We start from the raw sequence: 20,869 nt of genomic DNA, 5'->3' as shown, positions 1-20,869 counted from the left end.
TTATTGGTGTTTCAGTGTCCTTTGTGATGCTGAATCTTTGTAAATTTTGCCTTTTCCTCCTTTCCTTCTTCTGCTTCCCTGCTGAAGACTGCACAGCACTAATTACACTGTGTTCATTAAAATAATTGGAGATTTTGCTGGGGAGAGTCTTGCAGCACATTTTGATGGTGCAGTACTGATTCCTGAGTGAGGCAGTGACTTCTGTTTGTTGTAATAAAAAGAAAGGTGGAAACTTCATTGTGAAATCAACTTTTTCCAAGTTCCAGAGTTGTGGTGAAACCTGCCTTTCTATGGAAGCATCATCACAATCTTCTGTTCATCTTTCACTGGCAAGGAGAGGATTGGGTAAAGTAGAAATATATTATCTCTCTGCCAAATAAGTTAATATTCTAGGAACAGTTTGAAGTATTTCCTTGCTCCTGGAATTTAAACCAATTTAGCTTGCAAGAGAAAAAAATTCAAATCTGTTTTTATCTTGGCATAAAAGCCACAACTATTTTCTCCATAGTCTTTTAAAATATTCATTATGCCATTTTTTCTTAGTTTGTCTGGTATAAGTTGAATTTACCCTGGAAATCCTCTCACCCCTCTCAAGAACTTTTGATCACTTGCTGCAGGAATTCAGCTTCAAAACTGACCTGGTTGTCTCTGTGCTTTGGAGTGGAGTCAATTCCTGATGTTACACAAACTTGTTGGCACTTAAGAATGTTTATTTCAGCATGTTTTTATTGTATGGAATTGGTGTCCTGAGGAAAAACAAAGGAGACAATTTTCTTATTAAAGGTTTATTCGTAATACTTGCTCTTAAATAGTGCTGAGGAAGAATTGGTTTTTCAGTTTTCCTCTGTGGGAGCACAAAACTTTATTAAGCTGCTGTGTAAATGCATGGCCATCCCCTGTTGGAGGAATAGATGTGTTCTTATTATAGTCGTTGGAGAAAGTGAGATGAATTAGGGGGAAGCTGAACAGATTGTGTAGTTAAAGTATAAATAGCTATGAATGAATTAAGATAGAATCATGGAAAATAGGTGTACCCCTGCCTATTGGAGAAGTTTATCCAAGGCTACTCTTGAATTAGCATAGTTCTTGCACTGCTCATTTTTGGAAGCTATGAAAACAATCTGGTTTAGTGTTTGTCCCATTCTTTGCATTTCTTCTACCCTTTATGAAAGTGCTTTGTGTGGACCTTTGTCTCAGGTTGAAAATGATGGTCTCCACGTCCCATTCCCAGTATAATAGAGCTGCTATTCGTTAGCTTTTTTGGTTTTGTTGTTTTCTTGTTTGTTGGGTTGCTTTTAAAGTAGTGGAAGATGCTTAGTAATCGTGCTTAGAATGAGGAGCAGTGTCTGTAACATACAAAACCCCCACAAATGTAATCAATTGCAGGGATTTATTTGTTTGGGTTATTTCCTGTTTTAGTGGCAGTTGTATTTATTTTGTGAAATGAGTCAATCTATAAGGAAAAGAAATTGAAATCATTGAAAGCTTGGAAAAACTGAGAAATGAAGACCACTAATGGACAGAGAGATGAGAGTAGGCTGAGCATCTTTACATTGAAAAAACCTTAGTTCCCTGTACTATCAGTGAAAGATCAGTTTTAGCATAAATTATCGAGCTGATCAGCACATCAAGAGTAAAATAATTATGCAAAAAAATCGTGTGGGTGAGGGTTTGTCCACCTTTTTTTCTTCATTTGTCATAAGAAAAGTAATAAATGCTAATACAGCTTTGTTGTAATAACTCATGCACAGAGAAATGCATGAATACAGGTTTGGAGCCTGTATTTTATTTTTTAAATTGAGTGACTTTTAATAGTATTTGATTACATTTCTGGGAGAAAATGTGTAGATTAGTATATGGAAGGGCCATCTAAGAATAAGAAGAATGAACTTGTGTCTTGTATAATCCCAAGATTTGCCTCTTTGGATGATCCAGTTCCATTGGATTTGTGGAAGCTGTGTAATGGCTTATCTGTGCTTTGCTAAGAGCAATCCTTATCTGCAAATATTTTAACTCTTGCTCAGCAGCAAAAATCCCTGTTTCTGGGTAAGAAATGCAAGGAAGGCCTTGCAGAATACAAATCACCTGGAAGATGCTGTGATCCAACTCTCCCCCAGCTTCAGGATGAACTATAAAATATCTGGAGATATTTCAGAACATTTTGCCACCTGAATCCTGTGTGTTTTAGATGAAGCAATATGATAGGTGAAATGACAGGTACAGGTGTGGAACTGTGGCAGTCTAGAGGCAAAGCTTTCAGGTGAAACAAATACAGTCAAAACCTTTTTTTAACCTTTTCATCTCAAGAAGGAAATTTTGTGATCCCAATGAAATAATGGCTAATTTGGATAGAATAGAGGGTGTCTCTGGCAGTTCTTCTTAATGAAGTATCTTCTCATCAGAGGCATCACATTTCTGACCCAGTGTCAGAATCCTCAAGTCTTTTCATAGCGATCTTTGTCTTTAAAAAACACAGCTGAAGGGTAACTGAAACAAGCTATGTGGCAGCTCCACAAGCTAGAAAACATTTCCATAAAAGATCATAAAAATTCTACAGTAGTTTCCAGAAAGAGCAAGAATGAACAGTTTATTGCTGTTTAGACCTCCTGAAGCAAACGTTTTATTTAACTTTTCACAAGGGCTTCATAATGACAAACTTGTAGAAAAACAGTATCTGTCTGTTCCCTCTGTGAAAGTAGCTGGACTCTCTCTTTGCTTTGTGCTTAACTAAATATTTGTCTTGGAAGAAAAGAATTTCAGGACACACAAAAGATACACTGTTTGAAAAGGTGCAAAAAATTACTGAAATACGTATAGTGGGGTTTTTCTTTCACCCCCCCCCCCTTTTTTTTTTTTTAATTGCTTCCCAGGAATCCACTTGAACTAATAGAGAAAACTGAGCAAGTAGTCTGGGAAATGCCAAAGAACACCTTCTGATCAGCTCCAAACTGGTATCAGCAGCCAGTTGCAAACTTTTAGGTCTCTCTAACCTAGCTTCCTCTTTTATATTCCAGTGAGAGAATGCTGAAAAATCAATAGCCTTTGTGGTTATTTTTAGCCTTCTATACATTTTTGTACAGTTCCTGGAAGCCATGGCAGAACATCTCACTGCAGTGAACTTGCATTTTGCATCCTGGTAGCTCTGACTTAAAGACTTAGAACAAGTATTTCTAGATCAGCCTAATGCCTTCTGTTTATTTATGTGGCCCTCATGACTGCAGTGCTGTGGATTTTGTCATGAAATGCCTATAACAGCCAAAGAATTTAGGCATCCAGACAATTAAGTAACTTGTCCACAGTCATTTCAGTTCAGGTTGTTTTGCATCTCAGTTTATATTGTTTTTCCTGATTTTCCCACTGTGTTTTCTATGTAAATCCATATAAAATGAAATGATCTTTACTGTAATACTGATAAACCTCCAGTATACTGAGAGGAAGTTTCTTCTGAGCAAGAAAGCCTCAGAGACTTTTGTCACTGCATAAAGGAATTGAAATTGTTACTGAAATGTATCAGTGGTTATTTCATTAAACTTCTTAGACTGAAAACTACATTTGAGACATGCATTTAAACTTTAAATCCCTACTTTCCTTAAGCACTGTATTTTGAAGGCCCACTCTTCACCTTCAGGTCTGTGGATATCTCTGAAACTCTATTCTTTTAGCATTCCTGTATTTTGTAAGCAATTGTTGAAAATGCTAAATAGAGCCACCCCTGGGGATAAATCTTTGATTCCTCTGCTGGGCTCTAGTTTATTGCCAAGTTCAAGGGTGGTTTGGCACAATTTTTTCCTGTAAAAATTTCCTGACAAAAAACTTTGTCCCATTTTTTTGATTTTTACAAGAAATTGAAGAATTTAATTCATTTTTCAGCTCAGTTTCAATGTGTTTTCCTAGATAGTTTGTTTTTATTGTTTGGTTTGTTGTTTTCTTTTCAGTGGGAGGGTTAGTAGCTTCTCCTCTCCTTACTGAAACACTGACTTCTAGTTTTTCACTGCACAGCTTTATGGTTAATATTGATTCTAGTTTGTCTTGGGTAAGGAAGATTATTTCAATTAGAATATGGCAGCACAGAGGTGATGCACTGGATTTGTAGGTTTTATGATTTGCCATCATTATTTTTTATTTTGAGCCTGGCACCTCCGTGAAAAATAAAGCAAAGAACGCCTCATGACCAAAATCCTTGGTTTATTTGAATTCCATTCAGGGATTGGATTTTAAAAAACAAAAGGAAGGAAGGCCCAAATCCCATCCCTTCTGTATCCCCAAAAAAAGGCCGAGTACTCAGTTTTCCTTAACAGTGAATTGCAAATATGAGCAAACTCTTAATACTGTCAAAGGGGAAATGATAAATGAATGCTTTTTGTGATGCCTCCTTGTGGAAGATCTCAGATAATGGGACAGTTCTGCTGATGGCACCTGGAAGGTTTCCTGAGAAGGCAAAGCTGTATCTCTGTGTGACATCAGGAACCTTCCCTTCCAGAAATTCCTGAGCTGCCAGGTGAAACCCATTCTGGTTTAGCACCTGAATCTCTTCCCCTCTGTGTAAAAGGGAGCAGGTGTTAATGCTCTGGTTTATTATCTTTTTAAAGCTGTGCACCTGCTTTTACTCCAGCAAATAGCTTTGGGTTGAACCCAACCTACCTTTTATTTTTCTGCCTTTTTTCTCCCTTTGATTTCATTCTCAGTGATGTGTTTCTTCTTTTAGTTTTATTAATTATGTTTAAACTTACTCCCTGTTGTTGAGTTGATTCTTTCTGGCAGCTGTAATTAGTTTGCACCAAAGTAAATATGTTGTGGATTTATTACATATTATATAGCTTTTAAAAGTTTATGTAAATCAGTTAGAAATTAAAATTAGAAAAACATGGCTTTGTGAAGGGAATTTTAATTGTGCTTATATGACATAATGAGTTATTTTACATGCAACATCAGCTTTTGGCTGTATTTCTTTCCTGGTTTATTGAATAATTTTTAATTGTGTTCATAATAATCTTGCAGTGTTAGATGAGTTTGTTAATTTAGAAACTGAATATAATGTTTTCCCTTTTTAAATAAATGTCTAGACTAGTTTAAGAAAATTTTCTAACCTCTGAACTTTACCAGGTATCATCAGGTGGAATAATTTATAACAAGACTCATAGTGGTTTTTTTGCCCTTAAGATTGTGATACAAATTCAGGTGCAGTTAAAATTTTTTTCCTAGCAGCTGTAACGGCAGAAGTTATGCTTAGGTACACTTAAAAAGTCCCCCTTCACCCTCAGAGCCCAGGGATTGGGGAGCAGGGCCTGGAGAATAGATAAAACTATTTGAAGAGTGTTGTGGGCTCGGTTTTCTCACCATAGGGTTTAACTTGCACTATAAAGCTAAAGTTACAGATTAAGAACTATTGGGGGTCTTCTGACATGGAAATTAATAACACATGGTTTATTTTTTCTGAAACCTGCACTTTCTAAAACCACTGGCTGTAGGGACTGATGCACTCACAGTGTAAGAATTTGTAACTCTGTGTTTTTATTACAGGAAAATAACTCAATAATTCAAATTTTTAATTCCCTTTTTTCTCTTTAAATATTATTGGTGTTTTTTTTCCTTTTCCACCAAACCAAAATAATAGATACCACAGTCATTTGCTTTTCCAAACTCTGAGTAATTTAGAGTGGTAGTGACTAGATCTGAAATGGTAAATTATAGGAAATGTACAATCTCCTTTACCATCAGCATATAGAAATTCAGTGTTCTTCCATAAAGTCTACGTCCAAAGGTTTCCCATCCATCCATAGATCAGCAGGACAAGATAAGCAAGATGAGGCAGCAACTTACACTGTTGGCACTTTTTATTGTTGCCTGCCTTCCTCTCCTCCCCTTCCCTGGGAAAAATGGGATGGCTGACAAACAATCACCCCATTTTTTTATATTCCCCTGTAATTAATCTCAGAACTTAATGGAATTCTTGACAACAGTCAGGTTTTTGTAGCTGTCTATATATATTGTTTTTATCTAACTTTTAATTAAAAATTCCTATTTACTATTACTTTGCAGTGTGGGAACTGCTGAATTTCTAAATCACCCAGCCATTACAAGAGGGGGAATTAAACCGTGTATTAGACTATTCATTTAACAAGGGAGTGTTTGGAGTTAAATACATACCAGAACTTTGCAATGTGTTTAATGTGGAATCCACCAATAAGAGAGTATTTGTATCAAATAAGTAAATGATAGTGAGTAAATAAGTATTGTATTTCATTACTCTAAGAATCTTGGGCAAGCTCCAGATCATTAAAACATTGCCTTTTAGACGAATTATCAGCAGCACATCATTTTGTACTGAGTCAAAAATCCAGGTTTGAAATGCTTGCACTTTCAGGAGGTTGATTTTCATTCTTCTGTTTTCCCTTCCTCTTCTTTAAACTTAAAATGAGCTTGCTTTTGATTTTGAATGTAAATTAATTAAGAGGTGTGAGGGCCCCAGCCCATTTGCTTTGGTGATGGGGAGGTGCCAATGGAACAGTGGGAAAAGACTCCCTGTTGCAGGGAGCCACAGAGGAGGGTAATGCGTAATTTAAAATAAAGGACAGCAGAGACAGACCTGTATTACAGGTCTGATAATTCTCTCACTTCACATTTTTAAAAAACATCTTCTGTTTTATAGAAAAGCAAGTACTTTGCATAGTTGATTACTGTATCTATTTGTACTACTAAACAGAATGTGAGAGTTTAAGGTTTGAATGACATTTCCATAAACAAAGTCTGGTGATGCTTTTCAAAGACATGGATTTGAAAGAGTGTATTTGACTACTAATGCATCCTAAAGCATTGCTAATAGTTTTCTTTCTCTGCATTGCATATTTGGGCTGTTTTCTTGGGCACATGTTCCTGATGAACCCACCTCGATGCAGTTCACACGATTCCTCTGTGATTCCCCTCTGGAGGTATGTATTCATTCAGGATGGGGGGTTCACAATTAATGTAATTTATTTCATTTAATGAATGTATGAGTGTCCTCTATGCTCTCTGTAGACAGCCAACCATTGTTAGAGGTGGTGGAGGTGGCTGGCACAGAATTTCTGTCTCCACTGACTGGTAAGGAAGATACTGCTCTGTTTCCAGAGGAGCCTGTTGGCTTCTTTGCAAGACAATCAGCTACCACTGAATTTCATAGCAGTGCATTAAGAGCAGCACAAACCCCCATGTCTTTCCTGGTTTTTGATTTATTTCTATGAAAAGAAAAGAATGTATTACTAAATAACATGCTAAACTTGTATTTGACTACAATCTGAGGTAAAAGTTGAGGAGAGATGCTGTTCCTTCATTTCAAGTGAGCAAACTGCCATGGATTCCTTGCAGTGTCTTTCTTGTTAGTCTTAAAGAGCTCAGGACGTTGTGACTGTAATGAAATTGTCAGGTTATAGTAATTACACTGGTAATTTGATATGTCGCAGTTTGAGTGAATCCATGTGTGGAGAGTTTGTTGCTTTTCTCTGCTGAGTCCACTGGCCTTTGCATTCCTGAAAGCTGAAGAGTAATAGAGCTCATTAGACTTTATAGGAAAAGGGCTTTTATCACCTCGTCAACTCGGGCAACAGACTGCCATTATATTCTTAATTTTGTATGGCTATGTAGATGTTGATGCACACTACCCTGCCAGCTTTATACCCATATTGTTTCTTACAGACACTTTTTATTGACATTTCGAAGCTTGAATTAAATTTTGTGTGGCACCACTACAGATGTCTTCAATTAGATGAAGTTAAATAAAAGGGGTTATATATCAGAGGCCAAGGGATTCTTGAAATTCTTTATTCTGAAACAGTTGCCACAAGCAAATCTAGCAGTGTGTAGTGTGTTTACTCTTTTGAATAAAAATAATTTAAAATAAAATTTAAACCTTACATGTTTTCAATTTGTAATTTTTAGAGTTTTTAATGTTATCATTAGCTGCAAATAGTATGAACACTCAAACTCTTCCTGTCTTTTTTATTTCCTCATTTTTTATTATTCAGTTTAGTTTCTGTTTTGGCTATGAGCTCTGTCAGAAAAAATGAATGCTTTAAAAAAAAATACAGTATGTAGTAGCAGAAAACTAGGCAGTTTTCTAGCAGTCAACAGTATAATGTAAAGTGAATTGTTTGAGGTGGTTTTTTTATTCATCCTTTCTTTTTCGAGGCTGCATTTAACCATTTGCCATTTTGCCAGTTCACACAGACAAATGTGGAATGGTGGTAATGGTTCAGCACAGGGGAATGGCCAGCAGGACTCAGCCAGAACAGTGTGGGCTGGGACCCTGCTCTTGCCAAGGTGGGAGGACTCATGGAAGAAGGTTCCAAGGAAAATCCAGACTGCTGAGGGTGATTCCTGGGTTTTGGTGCCCAGTGAGTGAGGGGGATGTCGTGGACCAGTTGTGTCAGCATCACTGATGGTCATCTCAGTGTTTGTCCTGCCCAGGTTGCTCCATGTTGTCCTGAAGCAGCAGCTGGACTGAGCCTCAGCACTCGGATGGGCCGTGGCGTTACGCAGTCGAGGGATAATTTTGTTTTGTTCTCAAATTATTGTCTAATTGCTGCTTAGCCTTTTTTTTTTTTTCATCTTGACTGATGTTAAGCATTAAACAGACAATTTAATAAAACTGTTGTCAAAATGATCTCTTTGAAAGAACTGGTGATTTATGCCCATTGTTTTGGGTGTGCCTATAGCAATATGTTTTCCAGCATGCATTTACACTCCATGCATTTATGAACATTTGGTATCTCCTCTACCTTTTTGATCACTCAGTATTATGGGATTTTTCTGGAGCTATTTACATACAGTTCTTTTTTAACCATCCTGAATACTTCTGAATTATCTTCTTGGTTTGCTGCCAGATCATTCAGTCTTCACTGATTCACCTACCAGTCTGGAGCATGTAATAGATGCAGCATGATGGAAAGTGATCTGTTTTCTGTTATGCAAATGATCATTTCTTCTCCTATTAACCATGCTGAGATGCTTTTGAGTTCTAAAGAACTGAAAGATGTTTGTGAATCTTGACCTTTGTGCTTTAAAAAGCACATTAGCCTCTGCTTTGCATTATTTTGTTTATTGATAAGTTTTAATTTTTAGGAGATCTAATAAGTGAGATCATTACAAGTCTGTAGCTCCCAGGTCATCTTCTTAGAAGCTTTGTATTTTACTCACGTTTGATGCACTGCTCAGGACTAAATCAAAACTCATTACATTTAGAGATTTTGGCAAATTGCTTTTTTCTTCCTTGCAGTCATGTAGACATCCCCATGATGGGACTTAGCACCTCTTGGGACTGAGGTCTCTTGTGCCTTCACTAATCCTTTTAGCATTTTAAGCTTAATGTCCCTGTCCTGACTCAGTAGTTGACAGTGTAGCTCAAATTCTAGACTTTTCCAGTCAGGCACAGAATGTGGCTCTGTGAAGAGTGTCCTACTAATCCCTAATGAAAGGAGGATGGAGTTCTGGAAAGGAAATGTGTTGCTAACCAAGACACAGAAATCTACCATATGGCTGGTTTGTGTGTGTGCCATCAGGAAAGGAACTGCTGGAATTAATCACTTTGCATATTTTGCAAATAATTTCCACTGGAGTGGAGAAGTCATGGGTTTCCTGGCTTTTTTTTTTTTCTTTGATAGCATAAATTTAATATCTTCTTCCTCCCTCCATGCACAGCAGAGGGTAAAAGGGAAAAGTAGAAAATAAGAAATTTCATTAAACCTCCCAGAGAAAAATAACCATGCATTGTACATATGGGCAGGACCCATTTTTGTTAATTATAGTAAGCAAAACACCTCTTAATATTAAAGACAGACCAATGTGCTTTGAAGACATTTGAGTGCTCTCACCATCATTGAAGTTCAATCATAAGCAGTTAGTACACTGAGGTACTAACTGGGCAATATGTAATGCCAGTTCTGTTAAATATTTAAATTTTAATAATGGGTTATAAAGTGTGAGCAGTCAATTGTGTTCATGGAATCATTACCTAGCAGGCTATAAAGACAGGGAGAAATAACATGTAAAGGAATATGTTGTATTTTCATATGCATGACAGTCTAAACATTGAAAATTGTGGTTTCAATTTTGTCCTGGATTTTTTCAATATCATCAGATTATAATAATTCATTGTATTGAAATAGGACTATAAACTTGGTATTTTAAATAATCCCTCTAGACTGATTCCAGGGCTAATGTATCATTTTGGGTAGATAAGGTAAGCCCTTTCTGGTGGGGCTTGCTCCCCTGATGTCACTGGTGTATTTTGCATCACCCTTGACAAACATGGTCCCAATGGAGATGTCAGTGGTGTGAAATGGTGTGGCTGCTTCAGGAAAATGTTTCTTATTCTAGACCTGTTTCAGGTCAAATTGCCTGGATAGTGCACAGGAAATCAAGTTAAAGGAGCCAAGTATTCATTGAGAAATGGGAGAAAATGTAATACTGACAAGCATTACAAAGGATTACATTGTATGAGAATTTTTGAAGGTGGAGGGAAGTCTTGCTCTCTTTAAAATGTTATTTGCTTAATGTAATGGAGATCCCCGACTGTTCTGCCTGAAATCAGTGCTGTGCTCATTATGTTTGTTCCAGAACATAGACTCTCTTATGTTCATGGCTTTCACTGTAACTGCATTAGTGAAATAACTGCAGGTTGTACTTTGGCAGAAGTTTTAACTGGTGTTAGTACTTCCCTTTGTAGAGGTTCAGTGACCAAACCCATGCACTGCTCTTTGGAGGTTTGGGGTCACGCACTGACACAGCATTTGTTTAACTTCAGAAGACTTTGCTTTGAGTGAAAATCTTTTCCGTGGTGGCTTAGACTATCTTCTTTAACATTCATTAAATCCTATGTGATGAATTTTTGACAAAGAGAGAAAATCTGTTGTAACTGAAACTTATTTAAGCAAGTCTGTGTTCTGTTACCAACTGCGTTTCCCCATGGCTTTGAGATGTTTCATTTTTCTGTCACTGACTGCACTCTGAGAAGTGAACTTAACCTGTGCTGAGAAATCCTTAGAGAACATCTTTTACTTGACTGTGTCCCTGCTTAAAATTTTACCACTGACCATGTGATTTTATTTGGCTCTGTTGAAAAGTTGATGATGCTGAATGAAATCATACCTGTTGGATAAGTGTGCTTTACCTGAACAAGAGAAACACATTTTACTGTACTATAGCTGAGTTTAATGTCCTCACATACTGCAGATGGAGCTCTCAAATGTTTCATCATTTCACTTTTAGAGTATTGGTAGCTCCACATCTAGTTTTGTGCTATGTAACTATATAAAAATGCAAACATATTGTAATGTGGCCTTGAATTTGGGACTTGCTGGTTGGGTAAGCCAGTTGAAATTATTTTTGTTCACGTGATTGATTTCTTTTGACACATGTGGTACCAATTAGAGCAACTTCTGCCTATCATCTCTTCAGTCTGGGCTACTGTATCAAAATACTTGATTAAACCCACCTTCTGCTGTTGTAATGCAGAACAGTTGGTAATAGCAGGCAATATTGTCAGATTTATTGAGTGAGAAGCAGCTTTCTGAAGACCTGGCAGTGCAGTGAAAAACATGACTAGATGGATAATTAAGTTGAGCACAGTGGAATTCAGGATTAAAGTAAACTTGACGTGGGAGAAAATGGCATGCCAAAGTTGGTTGTGTAATACAGTTTAAATTAGGGAGATCATTTTCTTCTTAACTTCAAGGATCGGTTTCTGGCTCGAGGTGCTTTACCCCATCCAGAGTCAAACTTCAGTGCACATCCAAAACCACAGCACACAACAATAGGCAGTCCCTTGGTGTTTTTGCAGGATTTGCTCTGATGTGGGCTGACAGAGAAGAGGTTCCACAGATTTTGTTGCCACACGGTTTCAGGTTCTTGGATAAAAGGTGTTTTGTTAGTTACAGAGAGTAAACATCACGTAAATAAAGAATAAGCTGTTCAGTTTTTTTTAATGAATGCTCCTCTGATATAAATTTAATGGCCACTCTGAAGAACTCAGTTTCTGTGGATAAAGTGCTTCCAGTGCTTGGGGACATGGAGGAGAGAATCTGGAGGGTCCTTGCAGGGCAGGAAGTTTTGGAGGCACCAGGCAGCCACTGCCAGCCTTGGGAAGGGCCAGCCCAGGGATGTGTCTGTATTCACCTTCCTGCCCTCAGCTTTGCCTCTTGCTGGACCACAAGTTGCAGGGTGTTTGCAGAATTTGTTTGTATGTGCTAATGCATTAATAACTTGATGAATCACATTGGTTTTCATGTCAGTACCGTAAGTGCTGGATGGTAGAGGCTATGTCAGATTCCCATTTGGGATGTGAATATGTGGGTTATGCACAAAAGATCCAGTAAATAACATCGTTTTCCCTGCCTTTCAAATGCCTTTTTTCATTTTTCTAAATACAGATGGCCAACAAAAATTTTTACAGTACTTACTTATGTGTTAAAATTCTCTTTAAAATTGTTTTTGTACTGAAAGTTCATCAGGGAGTTAATCCCTCTCTTGTTCTTGCTTAGGCAGAGCATGCCCCAAACGGACCGGAATGTGGCTATGGCTCTTTCCACCAGCAGTATTGGCTGGATGGGAAGATAATTGCTGTTGGTGTAATTGATATCCTGCCCTACTGTGTGTCCTCAGTCTATCTGTACTACGATCCAGACTTTTCTTTCTTATCTTTGGGAGTCTACTCTGCATTACGGTAAGAGGACGTTTTTGTTATCTGGTTGGATGGAATGGTAGGAATTGATACTTGTTTCTAAACTCGTGCTTTTATTTTTAGTCTAAATATGTACTAGTAACACTAACTTCAGCAAAGTAGCTGTGGGGTTGGTTGCCTTCCAAATAAGTTAATTGTCATCCTTGACTAGGGATGTATCTTTCTAGTTAGCTAAATACTTTTACAGATAAAAAAACACTCAGAAACAAAATGCCTCATTTTTATTGCCCCTGAAAATAATTTAGTATTGCTTGGTTCCAGCAGGAAAAGCCCCTTTTTTGTTTGAATAGAAATAATTTTTCCTTTGACCTTTTTCTTAGCCCGGTCACCAAATGAAATTAATCACTTTTATAGTTTTATGCACATTGAGATCATAAATAACAGAGTACCTAAAAAGCGTTGTCTTCTGAATTAGTGGTCTCCTGCTGTACTAGCACTAAGTATATTTTTCAGGTATGTTAATCTCATTATCTTTGTTTTCAGAAAGGCTGATGGAGAGAGTAATCCTATGAATTTTAAAGCCTTGAATTAACTGTCCAACATGGTCTTGCAAAACAGTAGGAATAGCGGGTATTGCTTTTCACTGTGAATAAAACTTGTATGGGAAATTGCAAGTTACTGTTTTTCTTCCATAGGCAATTTTATGATTCCATTGTTATTATAAGTGAAAAAAAACTGCACCCAAATGAGTGGAAATACTTGTGTAACTATTTTTTTCTTACCTTTTTTGCTTCTCTGTTGGCATTAACTAAGTTGGCCACAGACAAATGTGGTGTTTCCAGGGAGCTGCTCATGAAGCAGCGGGGTTGGAGCCTCATGCCAGACATGTCTGTTTACAAGTGTGAGTCTGAGAAGCTGTAGCATGAATCTTTTCACCTGTTGAGATTTGCACTGCACTCTCTCAGGTGCAAAAGGAGCACTGGAATTGTGAGATCCAGCTTTCTCTTTTCTCCAAGGCCTCTTGGTGAGAGGCACCTTCTCTGCAGGTGCAGCTTCTCAGCTGTTGTTCAGTGCCACCCACCAGGGTGGGTAAACGGCATGACTTGAACTGTGTGAAGCACAAACACTTTTAGGAAACTTCTTAGCACAATTAGTTAATAAACTTTTGCTGTAAGTGATAAACCATGTGCAATTTAGTATCTCAAAGGTCTAATCTGAATTGGTTTGGATTTTGATTAGGATCGGACAATTTTATAGAATTAATCAGAATTAACAAATGTGGAAAAATGTTGGAACTCCTATGACTTAGAATTGATCTTTTTTTCTCTAATGGTCTAGATTTTTAGAACTATTCCATTTCATATGCTGGATACTTGAAATTAGCCTAATTTTTTCCTTGCAAGATGAACATGTGACATAAAACACTAAGTCCCCTTAAGAACTGTTTTTTAGTATTTGTACGTATCACATTACTTTATGTAATAATAGACTGACATAATCCATGCTTACGAATTCTTTAAATTATTTTAAATTTTCTACATAATAAATTTAAAGCTTTGTCGCTGCACCATGCGTGCATGGCTCAACTTGTGAAAAAGCAGCTTGTAAATTCTGCAGCATTTAAGGCAATAAAAATGAGTTCCCAACAGTCCTGGAGGGAGCCAACCTCGTTCTTCTTTCAAAAAGGGAAAAAAAAAAGTTGAGTTAGGGAGAACTTAGGAAGTTGCAAAGGAATCTGATACCTTCAAAGCTGTTGCCAGTTTTTCACTAAGGAGGTTGGACTGCATTGCTGTCACTTCCACTTCATGCCACTCTGAGAATTTTTGCTGCTGAGTTGTAGAAAGGATGGGATTTGAGGAACATTTGAGATATGTAGGCATGTAAGTAGAGAACAAGAAGAGAAGAGGCTGCTTGGAAATACCAATTTTATCAAAGAAAAAAAAAATAGAAATACTGAGTGATACTGGTTTAATTTTAAGTGATAAAGAACCTGCAGTATTTGTAGATGCTTCCTATATGTATATACTTGTGTCTTGGATCAGAGAACAGTTTGAATAGTTTGTGTTGGAAGGGACCTTTAAAGATCATCTATTCTAGCTCCCCTGCTGTGAGCAGGGACATCTTCTTATCCCTTTGACACAGAAAGTAAGAACCAGCATCCATTTTTTATGGGATTTGTTACAAAAGTGATCTGCACATCTGCACATGGAAATGCTGTAAAAATGATCATTATAGAGGAAGCACTGGCTGAGTCTTTGTAGTAACAGTGCTTTCCTTGTGCCAGTAAAATAAAAAGCAAACTTTTTTTGGAATACATTGACATTTTTCTTTCAGAATGGATGAGAAAATCATACTAACAATCATGGGATGGTTAAAAATACCTTTTGTTGCATAAAGATGGATGTTTTTACATGCAAATCACTGGAGCATAAATGATAGAACAAACAAGAGGCTTATCCTTGAAGCTTACTTTTTAAAAACTGATGTTTTCCTGAGCCACATTAGCCAGTCTGCATGCAATAGCTGGGCCAGGTTTCTGTAGAATTCCAATGTACATGAATATTAACAAGAAACCTATTAAATAGAGGCTCTTAGTCCCTTTTATTAAAATTTCAAATCAGGCAGTTGGCAGACCAAAACACAAAAATGAAAGTATTTTTACACCTGACATGGTGTTGTGCATTTTGGTGATTTGTTTGTTTGGTTTCCAAGTATTAATTTTCAGTATATTGTGTTTGAGATTTTTAAAAAGATTAGTTTGGAGTTTATGATCTTCATTCTTTATTATAGAAGTCTAGTCCTTTATATAGATCAAGAGCCAGGTAACTGTAAAATATTTCAATATGAAGAGGTAAAATGACTGTAAGAATTGTATTCAAATGTAATTAATCTCTTCTTTCCCCTCTCAGGGAAATTGCTTTTACTAGACAGCTTCATGAAAAAGCTCCTGATCTCTGTTTTTATTATATGGGTTTCTACATTCATTCATGCCCCAAAATGAGATACAAGGTAAAGTGTGTTTTCACTTATTTCCTTAGTGTGCTGTTATTCAAAGCTTTTGACAGTGTTCATAGTAATACAATATTTCGTAATTGTCATTTTGGATTTTAATATAGACTTTATATGGTTAAATTTGAATGTTGGTTACTATTTAACTTGGCTTAGGGCTTTATTTTTTTTTTTTTTTTCCCAATTTAGCTGCATGTGCTATTTATTACATCTTGGCTTAGGAGAGGTTTCCAAGGCTGTCAGATAGTAGTTTGTCATTTGGTTACCTGGCTATCTCGTGTTTACAGTATCTCTTCCAATGCACTAAAATTCTCCCTTTTTGAGGTTGGCATATTTGTAACTGTTGCTTAGTGACTCCAGGCAGTGATAACATGTCTTCTTGGGCTTGGCTGGGTTTTCCTCTTTATTTTTTGTTAGAGTTTGGGGACTTGCTCTGCTCGTGAAACCAGTGAGAAGTTTGGTGAGCAGCGATTTGGAGCCAGAGCAGATTTTTGAGGAGAGGATCAGGAGAATCCACAGAACATTTACAGCAACAGCTCTGACTCCTTTGTAACCCCTGTTGGCTTCACCTTTGTTGAGACTTCAGTGCCTAAGAGTGTTTCTCTTGTGTTTTTTAGATCTTGTGAATGTGTTACCTCTTCTAGTTAAATGTATCATTGCTTTCAGATATTATTATGATACAGTTTCAGAGTACTGAACTTTGATAGCAATTTGCTGAACACTTACACATAACCATTTTTATCTGTTAATAATGTGGAAGGATAAAAAGCTCACAAAACCTAGAGAAAGAGGTGCAGTGTTTTCATTTCCTTTCCTCCCCACCCCCCCTCAAAATATGTTAAAAATCTGCAGTGTTTTCAGCTGGTTATCAAATAGCCAAAAAATTGTGAGGCTCATTAAAGTGATGGTTGTGAAGGAATTTTATCTAATTATGGCCTACACTACAGGTGACCATGATGATTCAGTCTTCTGAAAATAACAAATCCCTCTTGTTTTGTTAGATGATGTGTGTGTGTGTGTTTGTGTGTGTGTCCCTTTTGCCAATTTGAATTTATCATGTCCATCTGCTGGCCAAACAAAGAGAATATTAAGTTTGAGGCAAGCAAATGGCTGAGTTGGAAAAAACTGCCCTCTGTCATGTGAATCATCTTAAAGGCTCTCCCATCACCAGGTTGAACCAAAGGTTTTGATTAGTTGTTCTACTCTTTGGAGAGATTTAAAGGTTTGGGGTGATTTGTTTGTGTTGAGACACTGCAACTTAACATCCCTTGTCTCTTCTACAACCTGCATGGTTCAAGACTTGTGAAAAGAATGGATTTAGTTTACCAGGTCACTTAAGAAACAAATCTGGCTATAAGGGCAAAAAACATCTCAGTTCTGAAAGATTTAATGGATGAGAAACTTTGGTTCAGCTGCTTGTAGTGTTCTACTAAAACCATGAACTTTGTGTACCCAGATTAAATAAAGCTCATACATGAGGCAGTGCATTAAAGGAACCACTATTTCTTTTTATTATTTATTGTGTTCTGTTGAGCCTGTGCTGCAATTTGAAAATGATTGCATCAAGAATATAAAACTTCCACAATGCTCCTAGATTTCATTCTTAAATAATGGAAATTGATTAAATTGTAGTGGGAGTATTTCACTTTTTGTTTCGCTCACAAAAGCTCTTTTTCTTCCCTTGCTTAGAAGTAATGACTACTTGATATGACTGTGGTTTGGTAGAATATACATCCTAGTGTTCCAGAAGTCTACACAAGTCAATGTGTTAGGTAATTAAAGCTGGAGCAGGGACTGGGGAGGATAAGAAGAAAGACTGTACATGTATGATTAGAACACACACAGACACACACACAATGCTCTCTGTTGGGACAGCAATATTCTAATAAATGAATTGCAAGGGCCTTTGTTCTATTTTATATTTCTTTCCTGGGTGTATTTGTTTCAGAGGTAGACAAAAGTAATAGAATGGAAAATCAGGTTGACATTAATTCTGTAGTTCCACTTTATCCTCACTGAAATAGAACACCGGAACCAAAATATCAAACTAAGCTCTGAAATGCATCTGGATAATGCTGCTGCTCTTGTGAAGTGATTGGGAGTGGTGAAGTAGGGTGGGGAAGTACTGACTTTGCAGATTAAGTAATTTCAGTAATGCCTGGTTGATTTAGAGGCATTACAGGTCAAAGACTTTGCTTTATTGCAGTTTAATAGAGATGTTAGAGGCTCCCTTCCCTTAATGATATTGCTGTGGAAGAGTGACAGGCTGTGGGTGACTGTTGTTAAACTGGTGTCAGGTAAGGAGATTAAATGAAGGAAAGAAAGAGGAGGAGCTGGAAAGCTCTCTGCTGGGTTTTTAGCCTTTTTCTTGTCATTCTCTTTGCCCATTATTTGTGCTGGGATGTTCAGAAATGGAGGCTGAGCACAGGAGCACTACTCTGTATGAGCAGTGTTTTGTGAGAACACAAGCACTTATTTACACTGAAGGCACAGGATTTGGGAAGCAGTTATTGGGGGTCAGTGTGTGCCATTTCATCTGAAGGATTCTCGTTCTACAAATGGTACAATTTGGTGTATGGATAGTGTAGTCCAGTGGAAGATTGGAGGCCTGAAAGTCCTGGAAGCAGATCCTGAAGTTGGGATTCCTCTGGCACAGTAACAGAGTTGGAGAATTCTGGATTCTCAGGCAGGAAGATGAATGGTTAGAGTATCAACTAACCCATGGATCAGACATAATTACAGAGGTTTTTAAAATAAAGCTCCCTTTTGACTCACTGTTCCCATTCCTTTTGTTCCCAAGCAGCCAACATTTGATTGCAATGTGATTTAAAAGCAGTGGAATCCCAGTGAAATTACTTTAAAATGGGGAAAGGGACTCCATTGCAATATTAGGATATCTTTTAGTTCCCAGTCTCTCTCAGATTTGTTTCCATGTATGGGTTAATATTTACAAACTGGTAAAATAAAATCTACATTAAATGGAGACAAAAGGATTCCTGTAGTCCTATTATGTTAATATGGAAAAATGCAGTGAAAATCCTTAAGCAATGGCTTTGTTCCATTTTTGCTGGGTAGGTTAGGGTAATACAAGCTTAAAATGATTCTCTGAAGAAATTCACGACCTTGTGGGAAACCTTCTCAGGCTCTGTTAGATGTGGTAGTTCTCACATTGGAAAGCAGTCTCCTGGAAAATTTTCCACAATCATATGATGCAAAGTCTTTTTCCAAATGCATTTTGGAGCGTGTGATAAAGTTTTAAGTATAAGAAAGTATTTTACTTGAAAATGAGGTTGGTCTCAGGGTTGCTTCTCATGTGTACTTGTTAATGTTTTCAGTTAAATGCAGTAATAAACAAGCATATTTACGGAATTACAGAAGCAAAAGAAGCACCTTTAGCAAACAGCCATATCAGAGGAATGCTTGAGAGGACCTTGGATTTTCTTCCTGTGCTGATATTCTGTCTGTTTTATCCTGCATCCTTCAAGTAAAAAATTTCACTCTGTGGCTCTACGTTACTAAATTCCCACTTTCCAATTACTTCTGAACTCTTTGAGGTCCTTTCTTGTCTTTCCATTGCAGTCCTTTGATACTGATTTTGAGTCTTGTGGTGGGGGTCGTTAAATAGATGTTGAGGTTGTGTTTCTGGTATAAATAGTAAGTGTATTTGCTGCCTTGCATTTGCCTCTGTTGACCTTAAATCCCTTTCTCCTCTAAGTTCTCGTGTTGGGAGGGATTTGTTGGTGACATTTTCTACGTGAGTTTCCTTAGTTCTGGGGTTTGTGAGGCTTTTTCAGTGTTGGTGTTTGCATGCAAACGCTGCAGTTGGAGCATGGATCAGTACTTGTTTTGGTCAAGGATGTGCTTCCCCTGAGGCCACCCCCCTGATGCTGGTAAATAACTCTCAGAGCACTTTGAAGTGCACAGCAGATTTAATGTCTTCTTGCCATGTTATCTCTGTGTGCCATTTTAAGACCATTCTATGATGTGAAGAGGTGTTTTGACTGAAACCTTTATCCAGACTTGTATGCAGGCCAAAGTAAATGGAATTATTTCAAACAGTCTCCTTCAGTATCAAGTCATGGCCAGACTTCAGATAGATGGAATACTAGAAAGGGCTCTGAAATGTCAGAAAAGAAACAAAAGGCTGATTCAACTGTGATTAATCATTCTTAAACTAAATACCTCAGACTGACTGTGGTTGTAAGCAGTGCCCCTGGAATTTTATGGCACTTGAGAGCCAATTTCTTTGGCTGCTTTCAGGAATTTCAGCATCACTCCTCGTGCAGCAGTGAAATGCATCCAGTGGTAGCCTGCATATCCATGTCCACAAGATCCACAGGAGTCTGGCTCATCTTCCCCTGTCCAGACTCTTTCACCGTGTCTCACTATGGAATTTAGTTAATGTTTTCAGTAAGCTCGGATTTGCTGTGTAAAGTGAAATTTGTGGGGGAAGGAGATTTAATGTGATGTGCCTTAATGTAATCCTCTGTGATTTTGGGGGTGTAAGCACATGCTTGTTATGGTTCTGCCACTGAACAGCAAAAAGCTTTGCTAAATGTGTCACCAGTTCCACACAAAAAGAGCTAGTGCTTTTATACCTCCATATGTCATCTTTTTATTCAGCCTCCTTTTCTCACTGGTATTACTATTTACCTTAAAATGGGAAAAATATGATGAGCTGGGAGTAGTTTGGAGGACTGGAGATGCCCTGAAACTAGTGGCTTTTCCAGGATTAATTTTGTAAGATTATAGGAATAAATCTGCATTGCAATTAGTACAAAACAACTTTTTATGTGAACAGGTCATAAATAGTCAACTAAATATCCTGAAAAGTCAGTGCTTGTTATAGAGTGCCAAGTTGTTGCTTGCAGCACCATTTGATAGTGAAGAAATGAAGTATCTGCATTGTAAAATGATTATTTACTCTAAGAAGGCAATAAAAGTTTTGGCAACACAGTGGTTTTGCTTTTTTTTGCAAGACTGTTAAAAACAAACAGCAAATAATAAAGACCAAAACATACAGTAGTAAAGCTCTGAGAATGATAAGTTGCACAAGTTGGGAGGTAATCCCTGCTTTTGTGTGTGTCTTATTAACATCATTTTCATCTGCCTCCTGCCTTCCTTCCTTCCTTCCATGTCCTCACTGAACTTCCCCACTGGCTGGGATCCTCCTCTGCATGAGCATCAGCAGCTAAAATTGAACATTGA

At 37.5% G+C, this 20,869-nt stretch overlaps 1 protein-coding gene across 10 annotated transcripts in view; it reads left to right on the top strand.

The window, feature by feature from the left end:
- ATE1 (arginyltransferase 1) overlaps nucleotides 1-20,869 on the top strand; it is a 69,820-nt gene that overhangs the window by 11,265 nt on the left and 37,686 nt on the right. For 7 of the 10 annotated variants that reach the window (XM_069020179.1, XM_069020171.1, XM_069020170.1 and 4 more), the window contains 3 exons: nucleotides 6,897-6,929; nucleotides 12,513-12,694; nucleotides 15,562-15,661. In XM_069020179.1, coding sequence (XP_068876280.1) covers nucleotides 6,897-6,929; nucleotides 12,513-12,694; nucleotides 15,562-15,661 — 315 coding nt within the window. Of the gene's footprint in view, nucleotides 1-6,896; nucleotides 6,930-12,512; nucleotides 12,695-15,561; nucleotides 15,662-16,078; nucleotides 17,534-20,869 lie in introns of those variants that run through there. The other 3 variants (XM_069020178.1, XM_069020177.1, XM_069020176.1) reach the window with 2 other exon arrangements.

This window comes from Aphelocoma coerulescens, chromosome 6, assembly GCF_041296385.1.
Source record: "Aphelocoma coerulescens isolate FSJ_1873_10779 chromosome 6, UR_Acoe_1.0, whole genome shotgun sequence".
Taxonomy (NCBI): domain Eukaryota; kingdom Metazoa; phylum Chordata; class Aves; order Passeriformes; family Corvidae; genus Aphelocoma; species Aphelocoma coerulescens.
Note: the sequence above shows the minus strand (reverse complement) of the source record. Positions and strands in the feature narration are given on the sequence as shown.